Source organism: Gopherus evgoodei, unplaced genomic scaffold (genome assembly GCF_007399415.2).
Source record: "Gopherus evgoodei ecotype Sinaloan lineage unplaced genomic scaffold, rGopEvg1_v1.p scaffold_62_arrow_ctg1, whole genome shotgun sequence".
In the NCBI taxonomy this organism is placed as follows: domain Eukaryota; kingdom Metazoa; phylum Chordata; order Testudines; family Testudinidae; genus Gopherus; species Gopherus evgoodei.
Genome location: NW_022060083.1, coordinates 933654 through 957081, shown reverse-complemented (window position 1 = coordinate 957081; position 23428 = coordinate 933654). Strand labels below are relative to the sequence as shown.

General features: G+C 41.2%; 1 protein-coding gene across 1 annotated transcript in view; it reads right to left on the bottom strand.

Moving 5' to 3' along the window:
* Nucleotides 1-23428, bottom strand: part of LOC115643567 (cytosolic phospholipase A2 gamma-like) — a gene marked incomplete at its 3' end in the record, with an annotated part of 46445 nt that overhangs the window by 8800 nt on the left and 14217 nt on the right. Inside the window, 7 exon segments of the mRNA XM_030547591.1 lie at nucleotides 1196-1261; nucleotides 3557-3610; nucleotides 8197-8337; nucleotides 9215-9332; nucleotides 13156-13354; nucleotides 14519-14661; nucleotides 19669-19785. Coding sequence (XP_030403451.1) covers nucleotides 1196-1261; nucleotides 3557-3610; nucleotides 8197-8337; nucleotides 9215-9332; nucleotides 13156-13354; nucleotides 14519-14661; nucleotides 19669-19785 — 838 coding nt within the window.

Below are 23428 nucleotides of genomic sequence, written 5' to 3'. Positions count from 1 at the left end.
ACTCTAAGATTCGGACTGGGGATTTACGCCATGACAACCCCTCCAACACATCATCAGGGATCTACAACCCATCCCAGACAATGATCCCACACTTTCACAGGCCTTGGGTGGCAGGCCAGTCCTCGCCCACAGACAACCTGCAAACCTGAAGCATATTTTCACCAGTAACTGCACACTGAACCATAGTAACTCTAACTCAAGAACCAATCCATGCAACAAGCCTCGATGCAAACTCTGCCCACATATCTACACAAGTGACACCATCACAGGACCTAACCAGATCAGCCACACCATCACCGGTTCATTCACCTGCACGTCCACCAATGTAATATACACCATCATATGCCAGCAACGTCTCTCTGCTATGTACATCGGCCAAACTGGACAGTCCTCTACCAAAAGGATAAATGGACATAAATCAGATATTAGGAATGGCAATATACTAAAACCTGTAGGAGAACACTTCGACCTCCCTGGCCACACCATAGCAGATCTTAAGGTGGCCATCCTGCAGCAAAAAAAGTTCAGGACCAGACTTCAAAGAGAAACTGCTGAGCTTCAATTCATCTGCAAATTTGACACCATCAGCTCAGGATTAAACAAAGACTGTGAATGGCTTGCCAACTAACAAAAGCAGGTTTCTCCTCCCTTGGTTTTCACACCTCAGCTGCTAGAAGAGGGCCTCATCCTCCCTGATTGAACTAACCTCGTTATCTCTAGCCTGCTTCTTGCTTGCATATATATACCTGCCCTGGAGATTTTCCACTACATGCATCCAATGAAGTGCGTATTCACCCACGAAGCTCATGCTCCAAAATGTCTGTTAGTCTATAAGGTACCACAGGACTCTTTGCTGCTTTTACAGATCCAGACTAACACGGCTACCCCTCTGATTCTTGACACATCACTATGACAATCCCTCCACCATCAACTGAGTGTAGACACAGCTATGAAGATGGAAGAATACTTCTGTCAATGAAGCTAATGTTATTGGGGGAAGGAGTGAGAATATATTGGCATAAGAACTGTTGCTGCTTTCCTCATCCATGATAGGGGGGCTGCAGTGCAGCCATAGCTGCTCATAGTGGTGCAGATCAGAACTAGCTCCTTTCATATCAGTGAAGTCATGAAAGGAAAAACCCAATGTGAATTATAAGAAAAACTGGCCCATGGTTCCAGAAATAGAATGACTCACCTGCTTCTCCTACTGCATACTGATGTTCCCCTCCCAGTCCTCCAGAAAATACTTGGAGAACAAGCTCTGGAAACAGAAAAGAAAACATGCGCATTATGAGTCATTTCACAAAGTTAAGGACACTAACCATATCATCTAGGACTGTGGGTTTTAGCCTGTGGTCCATGGACCCCTAGGGATTCAGACCATGTCTAAGGGGTCCGCAAAAGGTTGTCATTACCATAAAATAGTGGTTTTCAACCTATGGTCTGTGGACCCCTTGGAGTCTGCAGATTATGTCTAAGATTTCCAAAGCTCCTCTATTTGATAATTTTTAGACCTCTGCAGATTAAAAAAACAACAACCCGGGATTGATAACCACTGAGCTAGGAAATCAAAATTCAGTTACAAGGTATTGAAGATCTGTCACCCAGGGTTTTTAAAGAGGAGTCATTTTTTTTTCTTTAAGGTTTGAGGTTTTCTTAACTCTGGACATCAGGGACATGGTTTTGATCTGATCTGCATTAGTGTAACTCAGAAGGATAGTGGGTAAGGAACAGAACTTCTATCCTGTGGGAAACTTTGGAGATTCTGAAATTTGTTTTCATCTCAAATTCATTCAAAAACTAAAAACTTCAAAATATCTTGAAGGATTGAAATTGTGAAATATTTCAATTCAAAATTATCAAAATGACCGCACTAAAAGTTTCCTTTGAACAACTAGTGAAGCATTATAAGGTAACAAAAATATGACCTATAAATATATAATATAAAATATAAGTTAATATAAGATATTTTTAGCTAGCTAGTTAAAAATAAATAAAAGTTGAAACCAAATGAAATAATAAAATTGAAACAAAATGATGAAGTCAAAACAAAATACTCCATTTTGATTTGTAGCATTTTGAAAATTTTCTATCAAAAATTTTATCAGAATCAACACATTTCCACAAAACTTTTGATTATCACAAAGCAGGATTTTCTGGTGGAAAATGGTTTAGTCAAAATGTTTGAACTGACTATTCAAAAGTAACTCTGCTCTTTTCACTGGAATTATTCCTGATTCATGATACTGTAAATGAAGACACAATTTGTCACTGTGTAAAATCAGCCTGAAACCAGAATCATATCTTAGATTTGATCATTATCTATGTTTTATAATCTAGGCATTATCTGACCATTATTTTTATTTTTTTAAATACCACCACAAATATTAAGGCCAGTATTGAGCATTTGCTTCCCTTTAAAATCATCAGTAACTAATCAGCTAGTTTCGGATTTCCCTGACTCCTCTGTACAGTGGGCCTGATGTCAGTAACACTGGTATGAAGTAAGGGGAATTCCACTGATTGCTAAACATTTGTTCCTGATTTATACAGGTGTAAGTGAGGCCAGCATTTGCCGAAGTGTAGATAGTTCCAAAATTAGTATGAAGTTTCAGATCAGGATTCATCTAAACTGAGAATTCAAAGCCACCTAAAGGAACTGAATTTCATTGCTCCATGCACTTGTAGAGTTTGAGATGAGAAGGCCATTACATTTCACACAGATATCCCTGGTGGAACCCATTGACCTCGTTTAAGCTGAGGCAGTGCTGAACTGTTGTGTGCCACAGCCTGAGAACAGGAGATACTGAGCTGCACACGAGGCAGAGGTCCTGCAATGGCAGGGAATGATTAGGTGAGACATGCCTATACAATCTCAGCAGGTGGCCTGCACACAGTGCTGCTAAGAAGGTGAATAAATCTCCACTGCTCCTGTCAATGTGACCTGGGAGAAAATTCCTTCCTGATCTCTAATCTGTTGGACCTGTAGCATAACTCACCAACCAGGAATCTAGAAACAAAATTCTCAGTACAACCTCAGAGCATCAGCGTACCCTAGCTGGACTCCCATCTCTAGAGGTGGCTGATTAAGAAACAGTTTACAAATGTGCACCAGGGAACAAATTCCTTCCTGATTCCCGCAGGTGACTGGCTGAGACCTGAAGCATGAGATTAGATTATGCCCAACTCTTCTTTAAAATTAGTGGAAATTAGGATCCAAACACCCAAGTAAACTTTGAAAATCTCATCTTTAGATATAATAATATGGAAATTATCTGGCATGCTGGACATTTTGAAAGGCAAAAATGAGAGTTAGGTGCTCTGTCTCCTTTTGGCACCCTTGAAAATCCAACGCATCCACAATTGGAAGACATCCATGGGCTACTTTAGGCTACTGCTAATACAGAGATTGTTGGACACATGACAGTGCCACTATGATAACCAGTAGGGTACTGGGATCATTGCTACAGAATGGTGCAGTAGCTTCTCCACTGGAGACCTGTGCTGATTCCACTGATGACCTGTCCATAACTTCAATAGGCAGAAACGTCAGTACCTTTTAAATATTTCATGTTTTCCTCCCTGCTTCCAAAGACACTTCCCCATAAACCTGAAAACAAGAAGGAAAAGACTTTATTTACAATGGCACAAGTAAGAGTTCATCAAGACCTTTCCCTTTAATACTACATAAAGAGTTGCCTGGAGAAAAGCCCCACCGGTAGAAAAGTCAAGAGGGCACTGGCAGGCCAGTCTCTGATGGGTTATGTGTTTTTGCAATTTGATTTACACATTCATCCATAACTGAAAAAACTTATTGTAAATTGAGGCGGTCAACAAATTTCCAGTGTAATATTTTTGCATCAGAAAATACTCTTTTGTCAAAATTTAAACTTTCCAATGTGAAAGGAGGCATGCTGACACATTGGAACAGAACCTTTCATTTTTTTCATTTTTAAATTACCTTTCATTCCCAAATGTATTGGCTTTTACAATTCAGTGTAAATGAAACTATTACAGAAATAGGAAGGCAACGTTTCACTTTTATAAAAACAGAACATTTCAATTGACCCAAAACAGAAATCATTTTGTGGGAAAGGTCGAAATTTTGTGTTTTAGTCCTGATTTGGTGTATAAACAAATTGCCACATTTCATATAAATGTAAATACTAACTTTTGAACAGCCCTAATAATCAATATTAGTATTTGTAGTATCACAGTGCCAATGTGACCCAGCAATGAAGAATGACCCCATTGCATTAGGTGCCTTACAAACAAACTAAAGAAAGAAAGAAAGAAAGAAAGAAAGAAAGAAAGAAAGAAAGAAAGAAAGGAAAATATTACCTGCCCAGAGTTTGATAACTTTTGGAACATCTCTGCCCTACAGTGAGTTGAGAGATGGGTGTGATAAATGTATTTATTAGGTTTATAATCTTAATGGGATTACTTTGATCTCAGGATCATGGAAATATAGGTCTAGAAGGGACCTTGAGCTGTCTTTTTGTGTATCCCCCCACAGTGAGGCAGGACCAAATAAATCTAGATCAACCCTGACAGATGTTTGTCCAACCTGTTCTTAATAACCTCCAGTGATGGGGATTCCACATCCTCCCTTGGAAACCTAATCCAGAGTTTACCTATCCTTACAGTTGGAAAGTTTATTTTCCCCCTTTAGGATAAATAATTGCTGGAGATATGATACATTAGGAGATATATTTTGAAGTACTGTCAGAGGCACCCAGAGCTAGGATGGACTATGTTTGATTGGTATAGTCCAAATTTGAATGAATGACTGAAGCTGGAATATTCAAAGGAAGTAAGCCAGTTTGATATCCAGAATGAGATTTTCAAAAGCAACTAACTGGCTTAGGAGCACACATGTCATTAATGTGTGCTCCTAATGTGCACACATAATGTGCCATATAATCCTTATATGGCATTTTGGGCTTATAAGTAGGAGCATTGCCAGCAGATTGAAGGACGTGATCATTCTCCTCTATTCGGCATTGGTGAGGCCTCATGTGGAGTTCTGTGTCCAGTTTTGGGCCCCACACTACAAGAAGGATGTGGAAAAATTGGAAAGAGTCCAGCAGAGGGCAACAAAAATGATTAGGGGGGCTGGAGCACATGACTTATGAGGAGAGGCTGAGGGAACTGGGCTTATTTATTCTGCAGAAGAGAAGAATGAGGGGGGATTTGATAGCTGCTTTCAACTACCTGAAAGGGGGTTCCAAAGACAATAGATCTAGACTGTTTTCAGTGGTACCAGATGACAGAACAAGGAGTAATGGTCTCAAGTTGTAGAGGGGAGTTTAGGTTGGATATTAGGAAATCTTTTTCACTAGGAGGGTGGTGAAGCATTGTAATGGGTTACTGACGGAGGTGGTGGAATCTCATTCTTTGGAGGTTTTTAAGGTCAGGCCTGGTCTACACTACGCGTTTAAACTGAATTTATCAGCGTTAAACCGATTTAATGCTGCACCCGTCCATACAACAAGGCCCTTTATATCGATATAAAGGCTCTTTAAACCGGTTTCTGTACTCCTCCCCGACAAGAGGAGTAGCGCTGAAATCAGTATTACCATATCAGATTAGAGTTAGTGTGGCCGCAAATTGACAGTACTGGCCTCCAGGAGGTATCCTTCAGTGCACCATTGTGACCGCTCTGGACAGCAGTCTGAACTCGGATGCACTGGCCAGGTAGACAGGAAAAGCTCTTCAAATTTTTGAATTTCATTTCCTGTTTGCCCAGCGTGGAGCTCTGATCAGCACGGGTGGCCATGCAGTCCCAAATCCAAAAAGAGCTCCAGCATGGACCGTACGGGAGATACTGGATCTGATCACTGTGTGGGGAGACAAATCTGTTCTATCAGAGCTCCGTTACAGAAAACGAAATGCCAAAGCATTTGAAAAAAATACAGAGTCCACAGCACAGTGCTGCGTGACAAGCGTAACGGAAAGCCAAAGATTCAAATGGACGCTCATGGAGGGAGGGAGTGGGTACTGAGGACTCCAGCTATCCCACAGTTCCCGCAGTCTCCGAAAAGCATTTGCATTCTTGGCTGAGCTCTCAATGCCTGTAGGGTCAAACACATTGTCCTGGGTGGTTCAGGGTATATCTCATCAATTTACCACACCCCACAGTGAAAGAAAAGGGAAAAAAATTGTTTCTTGATTTATTTCAATGCTATGGCGTCTGCCAGGGCAATCCAGGGAAAAAGGGCGTGAAATGATTGTCTGCCATTGCTTTCACGGAGGAAGGAATGAGTGACGACATTTACCCAGAATCACCCACGACACTGTTTTTTGCACCATCATGCATTGGGATCTCAACCCAGAATTCCAATGGGCAGAGGAGACTGCGGGAACTATGGGATAGCTACAAGATAGCTACCCACAGTGCAACACTCCAGAAATCGACGCTAGCCTCGGTACATGGACGCACATGGCCGAATGAATGTGCTTAGTGTGGCTGCGTGCACTTGACTTTATACAATCTGTTTTACAAAACTGGTTTATGTAAAATTGGAATAATCCCATAGTGTAGACATACTCTCAGACTTGACAAAGCCCTGGCTGAGATGATTTAGTTGAGGATTGGTCCTACTTTGAGCAAGGAACTGGACTAGATGACCACCTGAGGTCCCTTCCAACCCTGATATTCTGTGATTCTATGATTAAGCTTCTAAATCACAACCTCAAAGCCCATTGAATTTGTATGGGAGTTAAGTGCCTAATTGTCCTTCATCCCTTTGAAAATCTCCTCCCTACATACACATACATACACACACTTACACGATCCTTTTAGACCTTTTGGAAATTCCCTATCTAAATAAATAAATATAAAGAGGAAGATATGCTTACACTGTTATATTAATTAATAGGAAGATTAATGTTCCTGGCAGGGATTTTCAAAGGAGACCATGGGAGTTCAGTGAACAAATTCCACTCACATTCAATGCAAGTTGGGCTTCCTAAGTTCCATAGGCTCCTTAGAAAATCCCAGCTCTAGTGACAAAGTAGTAGCTTAGGCATTAGGAGACCTGACTTCTATTCCTTCACCCCCCATTTCTGACCTTCATGACCTTGGATAAGCCACTTCCCCTCTCAGTGGCTCAGTTCCCTTCTCTGTAAAATGGGTATCTTGATCATGGATGGGATGTGCAATCTATATAAATGCTAACATTTCAGCAGGATCTAAGTGGGTTGACAAACGGATGAGATGGTGGGAGAAGGGTGAGCAAAGGGGATTACACGTGAGTGAATGTCATGAGTGAGGTGGAAATTATGGTGTGGGTACAGAAGGAAGATTGAATGGGGGGAAGGAAAGCTGAGTAGGTACAAGCAACTGGCAAGGGTGCTCTGAAATCGGGATGAGACCTACGGGACTGGGTGTCTGGAAGCATTCCTAACAGGTCTATAATATGAGATAGATCTCATGCTGCATTAGAATAACGTGGTTGATTTGTTGCCCCAGATTTGAGGGGTGCGTGTACCCCAGAATTTGATTAAAGCAATTGCAATCATATTATGTACATTTAGCCATCAGGAATAAAAAAAAAAAAAACAACCTAGAACACCACATAGTTAAGGGTTAATTTGAACAGACAGGGCTTCTTGAGGCAAGATCATATACCAGCTGTAGGTTTGCAGCTTCTGCCTTTAATATAGGAGTTTATTATGACTAAGTTTGTTAGGAAAGTTAGTTGACAACTGGTTTATTGATGTTGGGAGAAGCGATGACCCAGGAGGGGTCACTATGATACATGTATTTTGTAAAAGTTAGTTATAAAGAGGGCTAGATAATAGAGTTTACTTTGGGGAAATTCTCTGCAGCTATCCAGAGAGATGTTTTTCATGACACCATACTCCCCTGAAGGGAAGCACCTTGCCATCACCACCCTGCTGCAAAGTACTCAATACCATCTCAGATTCTAGATAATGATTTGGGATGTTCTAAACCTATTGCTTATGTTTGGATGTGTTTAAATCTAATAAATTGTCATTTTAGTTAAGAGCATGCTTACTTGTATCAATCATTTCTCAGATGAAAATGGATGTGTTCCCATTGGTTTATTTCTGATAATGCCTGGTGTGAAACAGTTAAGTTACCACTCCTTTGGGTTCTGAAAACCCTGGGTAACACATCTGCAATACATATCTATCTATTGGCTGAGAATCAGGGACTTGAATGCTTACCTTGCAGGTAGCAAATACTTTTCTCTTTGCTGTTATCTTTCAACTTCCCATTCTCGAATTTGCTTCCCAAGTCTTTTGTGCACACAAATGCCCCTAGGCCAGGAAAGCCAGACTCATGAGGAGTGAATTCAAACCAGGTGCCTGTGAAACATAGATAGGGTTTATTAAAAAGGCCCTTTCAAGTGCCAGCTTCTTGTTGTCCCCTTCTTGGATGATTGTAATAATTTCTCAATTCCCTGGCCACTCTGTTTGCTCTAACAGGGAATCCTACCTCTCTTTTCACTCTGTTTCTTCACCCCGTGATCATTTTCAAGTCATTTGCTATGATTACCTTCTCCATCTAATGTTTCCTCTTTAGGCCAGCATGTGCTGTCCTTGGATATCCCAGAAGCCTGTGGAGCCAGCACAGCCTTCCTCCACCCTCCCTCCAACCACCTATCTCTAACTCTGACCCAAAAGTATCAAGAAAAAATTACTCATAATGAGTCAAATCTAAAAGTGATATATTTAACTGTAGAGCTAATCAAAAAAGCAAACATTTCTGAAGTTTTCCAAGTTCTTTTCATTTCTGAAACTGTTCCTTATTGGGCAATTTACCACAAACTTATCTGATAGACATTTATATTGAAAATGTTTTTCAAAGTCACAAGTGAAACAATTATGGGAATTTTTCATTTACTGAAAAACCTGTTTGTTTTTGTTGGTTTGTTTGTTTTTTGCTTTTTTACAATGAGGAACATCAATAACCATTTTGGTAAAATCCTTGATAAAAAATGAGATAGATAGATAGACGTGAGAGGTTTATGCAAAAAAACCACCACATTTTCTAAAAAGGCCATTTTTAGACTAAAAAAACACATTGTTAGATTGCATTCAGTTCTATTAAATAGTGACTCCACCTAGCAGTGTTTACAGTAGCAGAAACGGCAAGAAGCAACATCAATATTTATTTTTCCATCAAGTACTTGACATTTCAGACATGGTTTCTCTCACTATCACCAGTGTGTTATGGTTTTACCTGGGCTGTTTTCATCTACTTTATGTGATATCTTTGCTTCCACTGCCGCATAGATGGGATAAGGATTTGTCCCACTTGTGGAGGCATCATCTTGTTCAGATAACATGGTCTGATCATACTGGAAAGTTAAGAATTGATGAGCACAGAAATACACAAATGTTGGTGATGTTCCCAGTAATTCTGTTCCTGGCTAATTAGTTCAGGCTAGGAATTAGAAAGACCCTTTTTTCTGAGACCATCATCATCTTCATCATTGTTCTCTCATTCTAGTGTGCATTTGTTCTGTACCTTGTGGAAATACCCTACATCCCCATGTTCATCCTTATAATATGATTGTGTGGTATCTAATGCAAACTTTGTCATGTTGGGTGTCTTTGGAAGGCCCATGATGCACTGAGCATTGTTGTTGCAGTAATGTTATAGTTTATAATTGCATGTATATAGTTATGAGGCTGAAAATGTGTTTTTATGGCTTAAAATAAGCCCAGGCAAAAACTCTCCAAGAGCGGAGAGGCAGTTCACACCTCATCAGGACTTGTATGGGACGAACCCAGCCCAGCCTTGCAGGAACAAAGGACGATGGCCTAGGCAACAACAAAAGGATCTGTTGGAGTCTCAAGTGAGTTACCCCCCTTCCTTTGGTTAATTTGGGTCTGTGTTGAATCACAGAATCATAGAAGATTAGGGTTGGAAGAGACCTCAGGAGGTCATCCAGTCCAACTCCCTGCTCAAAGCAGGACCAACACCAACTAAATCATCCAGGTAATGCTCACCTAACTCTGAAGGTGGGGCAAAGCCAAGAGGGAAGAAAGAACATGATAAAAGTGAGAGACGTTTGCCATCCTCTTCCAGTGTCTTCCACTTACATCTACAGACACCACCACCACCAAGCAATTGAAGTGCTGATCAAAGGGGAAAGCCTGGCTGAAGGGCAACCAGCCAGCTGTGGTGAAAAGCATATACATTTGTAAGGGCATTGAAAGTGTTAAGATCAGCTTAGTATCATGGGATAGCCATGTTTGTTAGTCTGTACCCACAAAGCCAAAGAGGAGTCCAGTGGCACCTTAAAACTAACTGATTTACTTGGGCATAAGCTTTCATGGGTAAAAAACCCACTTCTTCAGATGCATCTGATGCCTCCGTAGAAGTGGGTTTTTTACCCACGAAAGCTTATGCCCAAATAAATCTGTTAGTCTTTAAGATCAGTTAGAATGTGTTTTGCTTTTATTTCATTTGATCAAATCTGACTTCAAATTGACTTAAAATCTTTAGTTTAAATCTATCTTTGTAGTTAATAAAGTAGTTAATAATAACTGCTTGTTAGTTTTACTTGAAGCAGTGCATTTGTTCTGGAGCATGTCAGAGACTCCCCTTGGGATAACAAGCCTGGTACATATCAATGTCATTGATAAATTGACAAACTCATATAAGCGTGCAGAGTACAGCGGGCATAACTGGACACTGCAAGACTAAAGTTCCTAGGGTTATCTCTGGGACCAGAGATATTGGCTAGTGTCATTCGGTTGCACAATCCCAGGAGCAGCTTACATGCCAGAGGCGGTGTGTAAACAACCCAGGAGTGGGGGTTCTCACAGTAGAGCAGTGTAAGGCTGGCTCCCAGAGTCAAGGATTGGAGTGACCTAGCAGATCACCAGTCCAGATAACACCAGAGGGGAACATCACAGCACTGTATGGACAAACAACAGGGTATTTACAGTCCATGGTCGTGACTTTCAAATAGACCTAAGGCAATTCGACCCAGATTTAAAAAAAAATATTTAGGCACCTGAAGATGCAATTAGACACGTAGTGGACTTTCCAAAAGCACCTAAGCAAGTAGATGCCTTGGGATATGTCTATCCTGGAGAAGGAAGGTCTGATTACCAGGTGGAGATACATCAGCACTAACATGATAAAAATATCAGTGTAGCTGAAGCAGCAGAAGCAGAGGGAGGGAATAACCACCTTGAGAATGTACCTAAGTTCTAAATCACAGCTCAAGTGTGTATGTCTCCTTGAACTAGGAATTAAATTTCCAGCACCAGTGTAAACATAGCCTGAGTTCCATCAAAATTAATAGTAATTAGGGAGCAGCAGTGGCAGAAAATGGTTTTCAGTTAATAGTAAATTCAATTAAAATTCATTTTCATAGCACTGAAATTATTTTTGAAGTCAGGTCAAATTTGTTGAATTCTTCCATCTGAGAAAAAATGGTAAAAAAGTTTAAATGCTTTATTTTGGCTGTTTTGAAATTAAACATTTTTAAGTTTTCTTTTGGAATGTTATTTCGCTTGAAAAATTAGGTAAATTGAAAATAAAAGTTTATAAGAAAACCCTCTGTCAAGGCTGATTCCCCACTCTGGCACTTCGAGTGCAGAGGGTGGGGCCTGCAAGGACTCTAAAAATTAATACTGGCCACTCCAGGCTTGTGTTAAACTCCCAAAGTTACAGCTTTTCGCTGACCTTGGATTGGTAGATGCTGCCACCACCCAAGTGCAAAACACTTTTGGGAGCCCAGGAAGGTGCACATGGGAATTCCTTCCTGTGGGGTACCCTCAAGCCCTTTCATAACCCCACTCTGGGGAAAATCTGAGAAAGGAAAAGAAAAAAAAAAGAGATAATCTGTTGCCACCAGCTAACTACAACATGTGCACAAACCTCTTAAGACACAGAAATCCATTCTGTTCTTAAAAAAAAATGTAAATTTTAAAGAAAGAAAGAAAGAAAGAAAGAAAGAAAGAAAGAAAGAAAGAAAGAAAGAAAGAAAGAAAGAGACATCTGGACATTGAGGCTATTTCTAGGTTTTAAAAGAGCAATTACAAGGATTAAGCACCAACAATAGCTTTCTTGAGATCCAGTTTAAAGGTTACAAGCAAAACAAAAGAGATTAGCACAGAGGAATCCAAAAGCCATAAAGAAATAAAAAGAGATAAACCTAATAGCATCTTCCTAGATGATTTTTCATACCTGTCCCCAAGCTTCTTACAGCATAGTTGCTGCTCTGTCCACCTCTGCCCCCGAGAGAACAACAACAGACAGATAAAGGGGGATTTTTTTTCTTAATTTTAAAAAGTTCTAGCTTTCCCATTGGTTCTTTTGGTCAGGTGCCCACTCACTTCCTTTTACCTATGCATCACAGTGAGACTTTTTAACCCTTTACAGGTAAAGCAAGTAGAGAACAGCTACTAAGAGGGATTTTATAGCTAACTGGCTGAGTGGGTGTCCATAAAAGGGAGCTACTCTCCACCCTTCATTTATCATACCCTCCAACAATGACCAGAAACCAACCAAAAAACAAACAAACAATCAAAATTTGCAGTTGAATAATTTTTTAGAAAACCATCCAATGCAGTTTTAAAATTGTCAGTGATGGAGAATCCACCACAATCCTTGGTAAACTGTTCCAGTAGTTATTATTCTCATTATCTAAAATGTTTACAGTTTTTCTCCAGTCAGAATCTCTCTAGTTTCAGCTTCCAGCCATTGATTTGTATTAGACATTTTCTCTGCTAGATTGAAAAGCCAAAATCAAGACTGTGATGGAGACTTTTATGCCTTCTAGCTCTCTTCATATTCTGGAAAGTCAAGGATTTTGGGATCATATGCTAGAGTGAGATTTCCAAAACCACCTAAGGGATTTAGAGGCCAAATTCCCACTAGTTTTAATGGGAAATGGGTATCCAAATACCTTACACAGCCTTGAAGTCCTCTCTTTAGAAATGCTCAAATGCCTCAGTGATCTCTTAGAGCTTATGGGAAGAGGCTGACATTTACAAAGTTGCCCGAGGGTTCAAATAGCTTCGAAAATATCATCAGGAGTTATTATTTTACTTCCACGATTTTGTTCTTGTAACCAAGTACTTTTAAGAAAGGGGGGGAGGGATACATTAAGTAAATGCATTGACTTTTCAGTGGAACTCTGGATTTACACAGCAACCCACCTGCTTCAATATTTTATAGACAACAAAAGAGGCCCAGACATCAGTCAGAGAGAAGAGTTCATCTTTAGCTGCCTGGCACACAAGAGAGTATGCCTTATGAAGATCCCATGAAGATTTGGAAAGTGTATCACACAGACATTCTTCCAAGTCCTGTACTTTCTCTGTCCAGTTCTTATCTTTGTAGAGGGTGGACATGCACCTTTTAATGAACCAAAAGGGATATGGCTGAGACTAAGGGAATAGGATAGGGAATTCCCTTCCTCCTTTTAATCTTTATACCTTTTATTTTTCACATAGGGAATTCTAATTATCATCCTGGCATTGTAACAAATCTGTGATTTAACAAAGACTTTATTCACGGCTGTCTGTCATCACGGCCGCTGGGAAATGTATGGCCATAACAGGGATAGAGTAAGACCCTCTGTTGAATGCCAAGACCCCATACATCATTGTGACTCTACCCAACAGAAGGCAGTGGTGAACATACTAATCAGGCCATTCTGAGTGTGACCCAGAGCCCAGGGCTCGGGCCCTTCTTGAGCTACTGGGCAAAATACATTGGAGTACAAGGTATATGACATGAGGAGGAGCAATTGATCCCTCCCAGCAGCAGGCAGTGGTAACATACACACATACACACACAGAACCCATTTCAATACGTCACCCTTGAACACCCTTCGCATTTTCTGCCACCCTAGTTCACTTCAATGGGGTGACTCTCAGAGCAAAGTTCTACTCAGCAAGCACGAGAAAGAGAGAGGTTTCTGAAGATTTTCCTTTCCTTATCTCTTTCTTCGTTGACAACTCCACTCTTTTTGCTTCCTCCCAAGCCTCAATACTGGGGACCTGTTTACATGTCACTTCAGCTCTGTTTCACTTTGCAAGCTTTTCCAGTCTTCTCTGCTTAAAAGTGGGATTTCCAAAAGTGACTTAGGAATGCAAGTCAAAGGGTCAGTCACAGGGTATGTCTGCCCTGCAATCAGAGGTGTAACCGCAGCATGAGTAGACGCAAATGCACTAGTTTTGATCAAGCTAGCATGAGTGCCAATTGCAGTGAAGCTGAAGAAGCATGGATCTCTGTGAGGAGTTGCTGAGGGTCCTAGGCAGCCTTGTACAGCCCATGCTGTAGCCCCAGAGCTTCACTGCTATTGATGTCTGAGCTAGCAAGGTTAAAGCTAGCTCAGATATGCCTATGCCGGTTACATCATACCCCCTGTTTGCAGTGTACACATACCCTTAGATAAAATCTCACCCATAAGGAATTGAAAATTTACAGAGATAAATAATAATAAGAATGTTCCAGTGGGCACCAACTCTGTTCAGGAAAACTTGCTCATTCTCACTTCTGCTGACATGCACCTACCAGGTAGAACCCGATACCCCACACAGATGCAGGACAGCATCCAACAGGCCCTGCTTCTTCATCTCCACCAAGGTTCCTTGAAGGGCTATCATGGCCCGCAGACCTCCGCCTGATCCTAAGATGGTGATATTGGGCATGTTATCCTTTGTATCCTGGGTGAGGGAAAAGAGTGAAAGACAAATGAACTATCAATGCTGAGGCATCTCTGCTATTCAGCTCTTGGTATCCTTTCAAGAATTTCACACAGAATCTCAAGTTCCAAGACTTGTTTGCTTATGTTGGGAAGCATTCCTTATCAGGTGCCCAATGACCTGTGTCCCATGATGACTCAAGAGCAAATGCATTTTACCCTGCATATTCCCGTATCATTCAGGGCCCTTTGAAACTCATAAGAAGACAAAAATAGCCATATTGGGTCAGACTAAAGGTCCATCTAGCCCAGTATCCTGTCTTCCAACAGTGGCCAATGCCAGGTGCCCAAAAGAAAATTAAAAAAAAGAGGTAATCATCAAGTCATCCATCCCCGGTCGCCCATTCCCAACTTCTGGCAAACAGAGGCTAGGGACACCCATCGCTACCCATCCTGGCTAATAGCTATTTATGGACTTTTCCTCCATGAATTCATCTACTTCTTTTTTGAACCCTGTTATAGTTTTGGCCTTCACAACATCCTCTGGCAAAGAGTTCCACAGGTTTGACAGTGCTCTGTGTGAAGAAATACTTCTTTTTGTTTGTTTTAAAACTTCTGCCTATTAATTTCCTTTTATGACCTCTAGTTCTTGTGTTATGAGGAGTAAATAACATTTAGTTATTTACTTTCTCCACACTAGTCATGATTTTATAGACCTCTATCATATCCCCCTTAGTCATCTCTTTTCAAAGCTGAAATGTCACAATCCTATTAATCTCTCCTCATACTGAAGCTATTCCATATCCCTATATCATGTCTGTTACTCTTTTCTGAAACTTTTCCTTTGTGTTTAACGCCTTATGCTCCAACCAACAGACCAGAATTTTCAGGGATGCAAATTAGTGCCTACAAGGCATTTCAAAAGCAACTAAGCAATTTAGGTTCCTAATTTTACTGTCCTCCATGTTGACATCCCTTGCTCTCAATAATTCATGGGAGTAACTGTTTGTTTGTTTATTTGTTTGTTTGGACAAACTTGTAATATAGGACTGATTTTTTTTCCCCATTTTGAAGCACTTGGAGAAGAGGAAGGTGATCAGGAACAATCAGCACGGATTCACCAAGGGCAAATCATGCCTGACTAACCTGATTGCCTTGAATGATGAGATAACTGGCTCTGTGGAGATGGGGAAAGCAGTGAATGTGATATATCTCGACTTTAGCAAAGCTTTTCATAGAATCATAGAATATCAGAGTTGGAAGGGACCGCAGGAGGTCATCAACTCCAACTCCCTGCTCAAAGCAGGACCAATTCCCAACTAAATCATCCCAGCCAGGGCTTTGTCAAGCCTGACCTTAAAAACCTCTAAGGAAGGCGATTCCACCACCTCCCTAGGTAACCCATTCCAATGATTCACAACTCTACGAGTGAAAAAGTTTTTCCTAATATCCAACATAAACCTCCCCTCTGCAACTTGAGACCATTACTACTTGTTCTGTCATCAGGTACCACTGAGAACAGTCTAGATCCATTCTCTTTGGAACCCCCTTTCAGGTAGTTGAAAGCAGCTATCAAATCCTCCCCCCATTCTTCTCTTCTGCAGACTAAACAATTCCAGTTCCTCCAGCCTCTCCTCACAAGTCATGTGCTCCAGCCCCCTAATCATTTTTGTTGCCCTCCGCTGGACTCTTTCCAATTTTTCCACATCCTTCCTGTAGTATGGGGCCCAAAACTGGACACAGTACTCCAGATGAGGCCTCACCAATGCTGAAGAGATGGAAATGATCACACCTCTCAATCTGCTGTCAGTGCTCCTACTTATACAGTCCAAAATGCTGTTAGCCTTCTTGGCAACAAGGGCACACTGTTGACTCATATCCAGCTTCTCATCCACTATAACCCATAGGTCCTTTTCTGCAGAACTGCTGCCTAGTCATTTGGTCCCTAGTCTGTAGCAGTGCATGGGATTCTTCAATCCTAAATGCAGGACTCTGCATTTGTCCTTCTAGAATCTCATCAGATTTCTTTTGGCCCAATCCTCTAATTTGTCTAGGTCCCTCTATATCATACCCCTACCCTCCAGCATATCTACCACTCCTCTCAGTTTAGTGTCATCTGCAACCTTGCTGAGGGTGCAATCCACACCATCCTCCAGACCATTAATTATTAATTAATGGTTAATATTAATTAATGATTAATTTTTCTAACCAAGTTTTACCTTGAGTTTGTAAAGAATTTCAGTCATGTTATTGAACATGATTTGATTAAACCATTTCTGTTATACAGCAATACTAGCTGTAGTAAGACAGAACCAAGGATGGGGACCTCTTGGGATGCAGTCAGCGATGTTTGTATCATCCCTTCCTGCATCAACTTTGAGTTGAGTTGTGATATTATTGACATAAATTGCAACCACTATTATATATTTGGAACATATATTATACAAAGTTTGTCATGTGAAGTGTCTATGAGGAGGTTATGATTTGCTGGTTATTAGTGTGCTATCTGTATGCATGTATCATTTTTGTGTTTAGAGTTATAAGTGTTGGCTCTATACTGTCTGTATTTCAAATTTGTGCTATATTTCTGGGTGACACCCAGACAACATGGCCTCAGCACTGCCTAACCTGCTTGATTGCCCATTATGGAGGATCAGCTATACACTTGACCCATTGAGAGAAGTCAGATTACCTTTTGACTCAGCAAGGCATGCAGGGACATGCCTATTGACCAAACTCTGAGGTTTTTCCATGCCATGTGCTTGGTGACTTGTGGTTGGAACAAAGAAAGCACAAGTCACATGGCAAAAGGACTATAGAAGTCAGAAGCAGCATCTCCATTTTGTCTTCAATTCTGTTTCTGACCTCTGGAGGAACCTTGCTATAAACTAAAACTCTGAACAAAGGACTGAACAAGCTGGGGATGTGCTCCAGAGACTTGATTTAAGCCTGCAGCATATTCCATCACTGCCACAAGCTTGAACCAAGAACTTTGTCATTACTGTATGTAGTTGATTCCATTTAACCAATTTTAACTCTCAGCTATATTTCGTTCTTTTATTAATAAACGTTTAGTTTTTAGATTCTAAAGGATTGGCAACAGTGTGATTTGTGGGTAAGATCTGATTTGTACATTGACCTGGATCTGGGGCTTCATCCTTTGGGATCAAAAGAACCTTTTATCTTTTACTGAGGTATTGGTTTTAATAACCATTCATCCTCATAACGAGTGGCATTGGTGGTGATACTGGGAAACTGGAGCATCTAAGGGAATAGCTTGTACGACTTATGGTTAGCCAGTGGAGTGACACCAAAGTCCTCTCTGTTTGGCTGGTTTGGTTTGCCTTAATAATAAAGGAAACCCAGCCTTGAGCTGTAACTGCCCTGCTCTAAGCAATTTGTCCTGAACTGATACTCTTAGTTGTGTCCTGCCAGAGACAGCATCATTACAAATGGTTACTAAACCCTGAGCACCAAAAAAACACCCAGGTCACTTTCCCTTCAGATGAAGGAAGAATACTGTGAAGAAGAAGCAGTGGAAGACTCTTAGGCTGAGATTTGCAAAGCTGTCAGTGGGCAGAGGTTCCCATATATGTTAGGTCCACAGGAGTTCGCATCCCTCTAAGGACTGCCATTTTTCAATGATGGGTAACAATCCTGTGATGTTCCTCAAATTTCTCCATCATGCCAGCTAACAGAGTAACCATGGGGGGTGGGCAGCAGCAGCTGGATTTTGCCCTCTGTAAGGTTCAACCAGCAGAGGGGGCTGTGATATATGCAGAAAGTATGTTACATAATCACTGTTCATTACTCATATTAGTAATAAGTCAGATAAGTATTAGTAGCTCAACCAACTCTGTCCCTCTAACGCTCTCTGTGCACTACAGTGATGGCTCTAATCCCCCCTTCTCATCTGTTCTCTGCTGCAGGCTCTGTCTGGCCTGAAAATCACAGCGCTATATACACACATACTGCAAAGGGTTTTTAGGAAGCACTGACTGAATTAGGAAGCACTGACCTGACTTCATGTGAGCATGCAGCTCTCTAGAGGTTAGTCTCAGCAAGCCCCTTACTGATCCTTCAGCTGAAGGGGTAGGAGCTTGTGCTTTTAGCACTGAAGGCCCCCAAGTTTGAGCCTGCCAAAGGACATAAGGTTTGTATGTCTGTAGCCATGGGTTGCCTTCTTGGTGCTTTGGGAATGTTGTATTTCAAGGGGAACATCTCCATGGGGCAGGATTTTTAAGGCATTTCCTCCCACCGTACCAGGCACCTCAATCACCATCCACATGACTAACATCCTATATTGTTCTCCTTAGTGCCAAGAGGCATGATGGGCCCCTATATTACGGGGAGATTTTGGCAAACCAGTAAAGTGCCTGAAACCACTATGGCTTATTGTTAAAGACAGCCTAGTCAGCAAGCGGGAGGGGGGATTTAGGATATCACTGAAAGGGCAGTTTGACCCCACTTCCTTCCTGATAAGAATTGAGTTAAAATTGCTGATACATGCATTTTCAAAGAGTAGGAAATGTCTCAGGAATGTCTATTGAGGTCTCAAGGCTGAAAGTTCTGGAAAGACCCACACCTGGTTAATCAATAATCAGAAGGAACCTCTTGCTTGAAACTGCTTACTTAACAAGGTTTCTTTAATTACTAATGTATAAATAAGGGGGAAAAGCTTGAGACAGGTGGGACTCGTTTCGGGACTGGCCTCTCCCTCTAGATGCATCTTCTGTTCCCCAGCAGCAGACGGGCTGCCGCTGTATCACTTGAAAGCCACACTCAGCTTTGGTAATTATCAAGGGTTGGGGGTGTTTTATTCATTTGTTGTGGCCGTGTGTAAGTGCTTGAGACTAAGTAAAGTTTAGCTTTAAGTGAAAGCACTCTTGTGTTGTCCTGTTTGTGCCAGCCATCTATTGGTTGGATGGCCGTGCCTCCCCTGAGTTATTTCCTGACACCTCCTCGCATAGACTAAAGTTACCAAGAGCTTTGGGTTGAAAGAACCCCGGGTAACACTTACCTCATCGCGGGCAATGCCAAGGCTCTTGAGGCACTCCAGGACTTTTTCCTTTCTGTTCTCAGTGGCTTTTTTCTCACCCGCCGAGAGCTCATGGGAAAGTCGGACACATCCACCATCCTGCCAAAAATAAAATACAATAAAATATCTCATCTCTCCTAAGGCTACCATAGTGCGGAGACATGGGGACTGTGCACAAATAACACCAGTCCCTGGCATTTTCCCAGGATTTACTCTTTGCATCTGTATTATGACTATAACTGGAAACCTCAGCCAAGGTTACAGGTGGAGGTGGGCAAATGACTGATTTTTCCCTTCACTGAAGTTCTCAGAAATTGGGAAATAAAGTTGGCTTTGGTTGAATGAAACTCAAAAATTGTGAAAGTTTTATCAGATTGAAAGAAATCTACTCTGGGTAGAACACAACAAGTTTCTGTAGGACAAATTATTTACCTTTCTCCATTGAAACCTTTTCATAGTTTCTTCCATATTTCCCCGTAGAGCTCCTGGTGATGTGGAATTCTTTTTTCAGTGACAAATGTACTCTTCAGGGAGTGCCTCGATGGGAGGACCAAGTCAACCTCTAACTGTTATTTTCTGTGGCTGGTTCAGAGAAAAGGAACATTTAGTATCGTCCCATAGGGATATTGAGTGGAATTTTAAGAGTCTAAGGGAGTTAGGAGTTGAAATCCTATCTCCACCTGGAAATGTAAAAGAAAATAAGCTAACATGGAGTGTGGTTGGTTTAGAGGTTCCACTTTCCAAATACAAATAAGAGAGAAAAAATGGGTGGTGGTGATGAGGTTCAGATTTAAAACAAAAAAACAAACAACAACAAAAACCCACTGACCCTAGTAATAACATTTCTCTCCTGCTACAACAGAAATTGATGATGGTTCATGTTCCCAAGCCTCCCTTTCCAATAAAGTGTATATATGGGGGAGAGAGAGGGAGAGGGGTGTGTGGAGATAGCCAGATAGACATCTCTGATCTTGGTGTGTGCCTGGGAGAGCAGGAAACAGTAAATCACTGGTTGGAAACCTTTAGGTGAGAGAAAGAGCTGAGAAAATAGACACAGCCCCCATTCCCCATTTGGGGCCTTGTTTATTCTGGTTCCATTCAGCCCAAGTGCAAAGGTGTCAACTTGACTTTTAATTTTAAAGTTACTTCCCTGTGAAAATTTGGCAGAGGGCATTGTAACTGGTAGACTGACAGTAGTCAGTTTATATGGAAATCAATTTAGGGCCCTTGCAGGCTCTAGGAAGCACTCTAGAAGTTAAGGCAACAAACCTCATTGGAATTCCCTCTGCTCCTTTTATAACTCCAGCCCTTAATTGCATTCTGCGAAGCTCTGTCCCCACACCTGCGGTTTGCTCAGCTTACATTTCTGAACATATGTTATTGTGTCTGTGGGTAGGTATGTGAGTGTGAGTGTCTAGATCCTGAAGAATGTGAACTCTGGATCTGCACTCGTGATTTTCTGCTTTTAAACAGTGTGTGTGTGTGTGTGTGTGTGTGTGTGTGTGTGAGAGAGAGAGAGAGAGAGAGAGAGAGAGAGAGAGAGAGAGAGAGAGAGAGAGAGAGAAAGAGAGAAAGAGAGAGAGAGAAAGGGATGGGATTACTGTCTCCTGCTGGAGACGACACAGCTTGGCTGACAATGCTCCATGAACCCCATACAGAAGGCCCCCAGGAACGCACTCAATTTGCAAGTCTTTTTTTTTTTTTTGCATTTAGGTGGTGGCAGTGTTTACCAAGCCAAGGTCAGAGAAAAGCTGTAACCTTGGGAGTTTAATACAAGTCTGGAGTGGCCAGTATTAATTTTTAGAATACTTGTGGGCTCCCAACTTCTGCACTCAGAGTGACAGAGTAGGAATTAAGCATTGTACACATCAGTAATACCACCTCCCTGCTCATCACTGATATACCCCTGTAGGGAGATTAAGACGTGACAGTATATAAGTACCTTCATGGTCCAGTTAATTAATTTAAATAAATTATGTTCTGATAGAGAATATGACAGGAGCATCACCTGATCTCCAATTTTGCAAGTATTCTCTTTTTGACTTTTATCAAGATAGACTTTTTTGCCTTCTGTTTGGATTTTCCCAGTTTAACAGCCACCTGCAAGTGAATCAGATTAAGATGTTTTTGTCAGTGCTTGCAGGTAGATTTCCAGTTTGATTCCCTCTAGCTGTGTGCCATTGGAATGCTACAAAAGGTGCTCTGACATTCACATTCTTCACCCAGTCGTCATCTCAATGTATGTATGATCTGTGGAGGCATCTGGAGTTGCCCTGAGTGTCATTTAAATGATTGGAGTCAGCATATCCCAATTGCATCCATTGGCATCTACCAGTTTCCACAGCATTAGTTTGATGATGCTATTTGTTCACTCCACCATCTCTGATGATTGCGGTCTATATAGATTATGCAATTTTTGTTGCACTCCAAGCAACTGTAAACACCTTGTAACGTTCACCCAGTAAAATGTGCCCCTCTATCTGACTCTATCCTTGTGGAGAGTTTCCAATGAGAGAAGCATTGTTCCAAATATTTTGGTTGTGGCTAAAGCAACATTTGCCTTAAGAGGAACTTTTTCCATCCATTTGGAGCATGGGTCAATAACAACAAGAAGGTACTGGTTTCTTCTGATCACAACAGATGAACTCATTTATGGAAAAGCAATATGTTTCTGTGATTTTTATTCTGGGAGATATTACTTTGAAAAACTGGGTCAAGGTTTTCCCTTGATCAACATATGGGCACATATCAGAGTGCCCAGAATACAACAGGGCATGAGGCAAATGATATAAGGTCTGTACTCTGATCACTGTTATATCTTTTCCCTGCAACAACAAAGTCCAGTTTGTCAGTTTAGCCTTGGACAGATTTCCATCCTTGATTCAATTATAAAACAAGAGCTGGAGAAGGGTGTGCGTGGAAGGTAGAGCTATTGGGTTTAAACCAATTAAAAACACAAACTGCTTGGTAGCCTAGCCGGAAACCAATACATATTTTTCACAGATGGAATAATTAAGTTCTACTACGCTCATTCTTCTAGGGTCATAGACTATTGGCTTAAATTTCCATGCTTCTCGTTAGAAGCTACTGTTGCAAGTTCAGTTGCACTGAGAGAGAGTGGTCAGCACATATGCTTTTATTACTGCTTGCTTCAATTTTAAAAATCTATTCATATGCTGGTCTATTCAGGCCCAAGCAATCCCTTTTTTCAGAAGTTTGTACAGTGGACCTGCAATGGAAGAAAAGTTAGGAATGAAGTCTCGACAGTATCCCGCCAATCCTAGAAAAGATCATAAAGAAATTATATCAGTGTGCATAGGCAATTTTTGAATTGAGTTCACCTTCTGTTGAGCTCTTGTTCCATCTCCCTGAGACAAGGTAATACCTGAAAAAACTTTTGTGGAGGAAAATTTCCTCCTATGATTATAATAGTCACTGAAATTCTTTCACACACATACCAATGTTTAGCAAAAGCATCTATATATTAAGTCACTTATTCATGCACATTTGCCTTATTTTTGCAATGTTTGCCTTTGGAGGGAAAAACTGCACAAGGCCTGTTGGCTTCATTCTATCTGTTATTGTGGATCCTCATTCACTCTTTCCCCTTCCTGGCTTTCATACTGCATAAGTAGAGTTGAAATCCAAAATTGGAGAGGGTCCAGAGAAGAGCAACAAGAATGATTAAAGGTCTTGAGAACATGACCTATGAAGGAAGGCTGAAGGAATTGGGTTTGTTTAG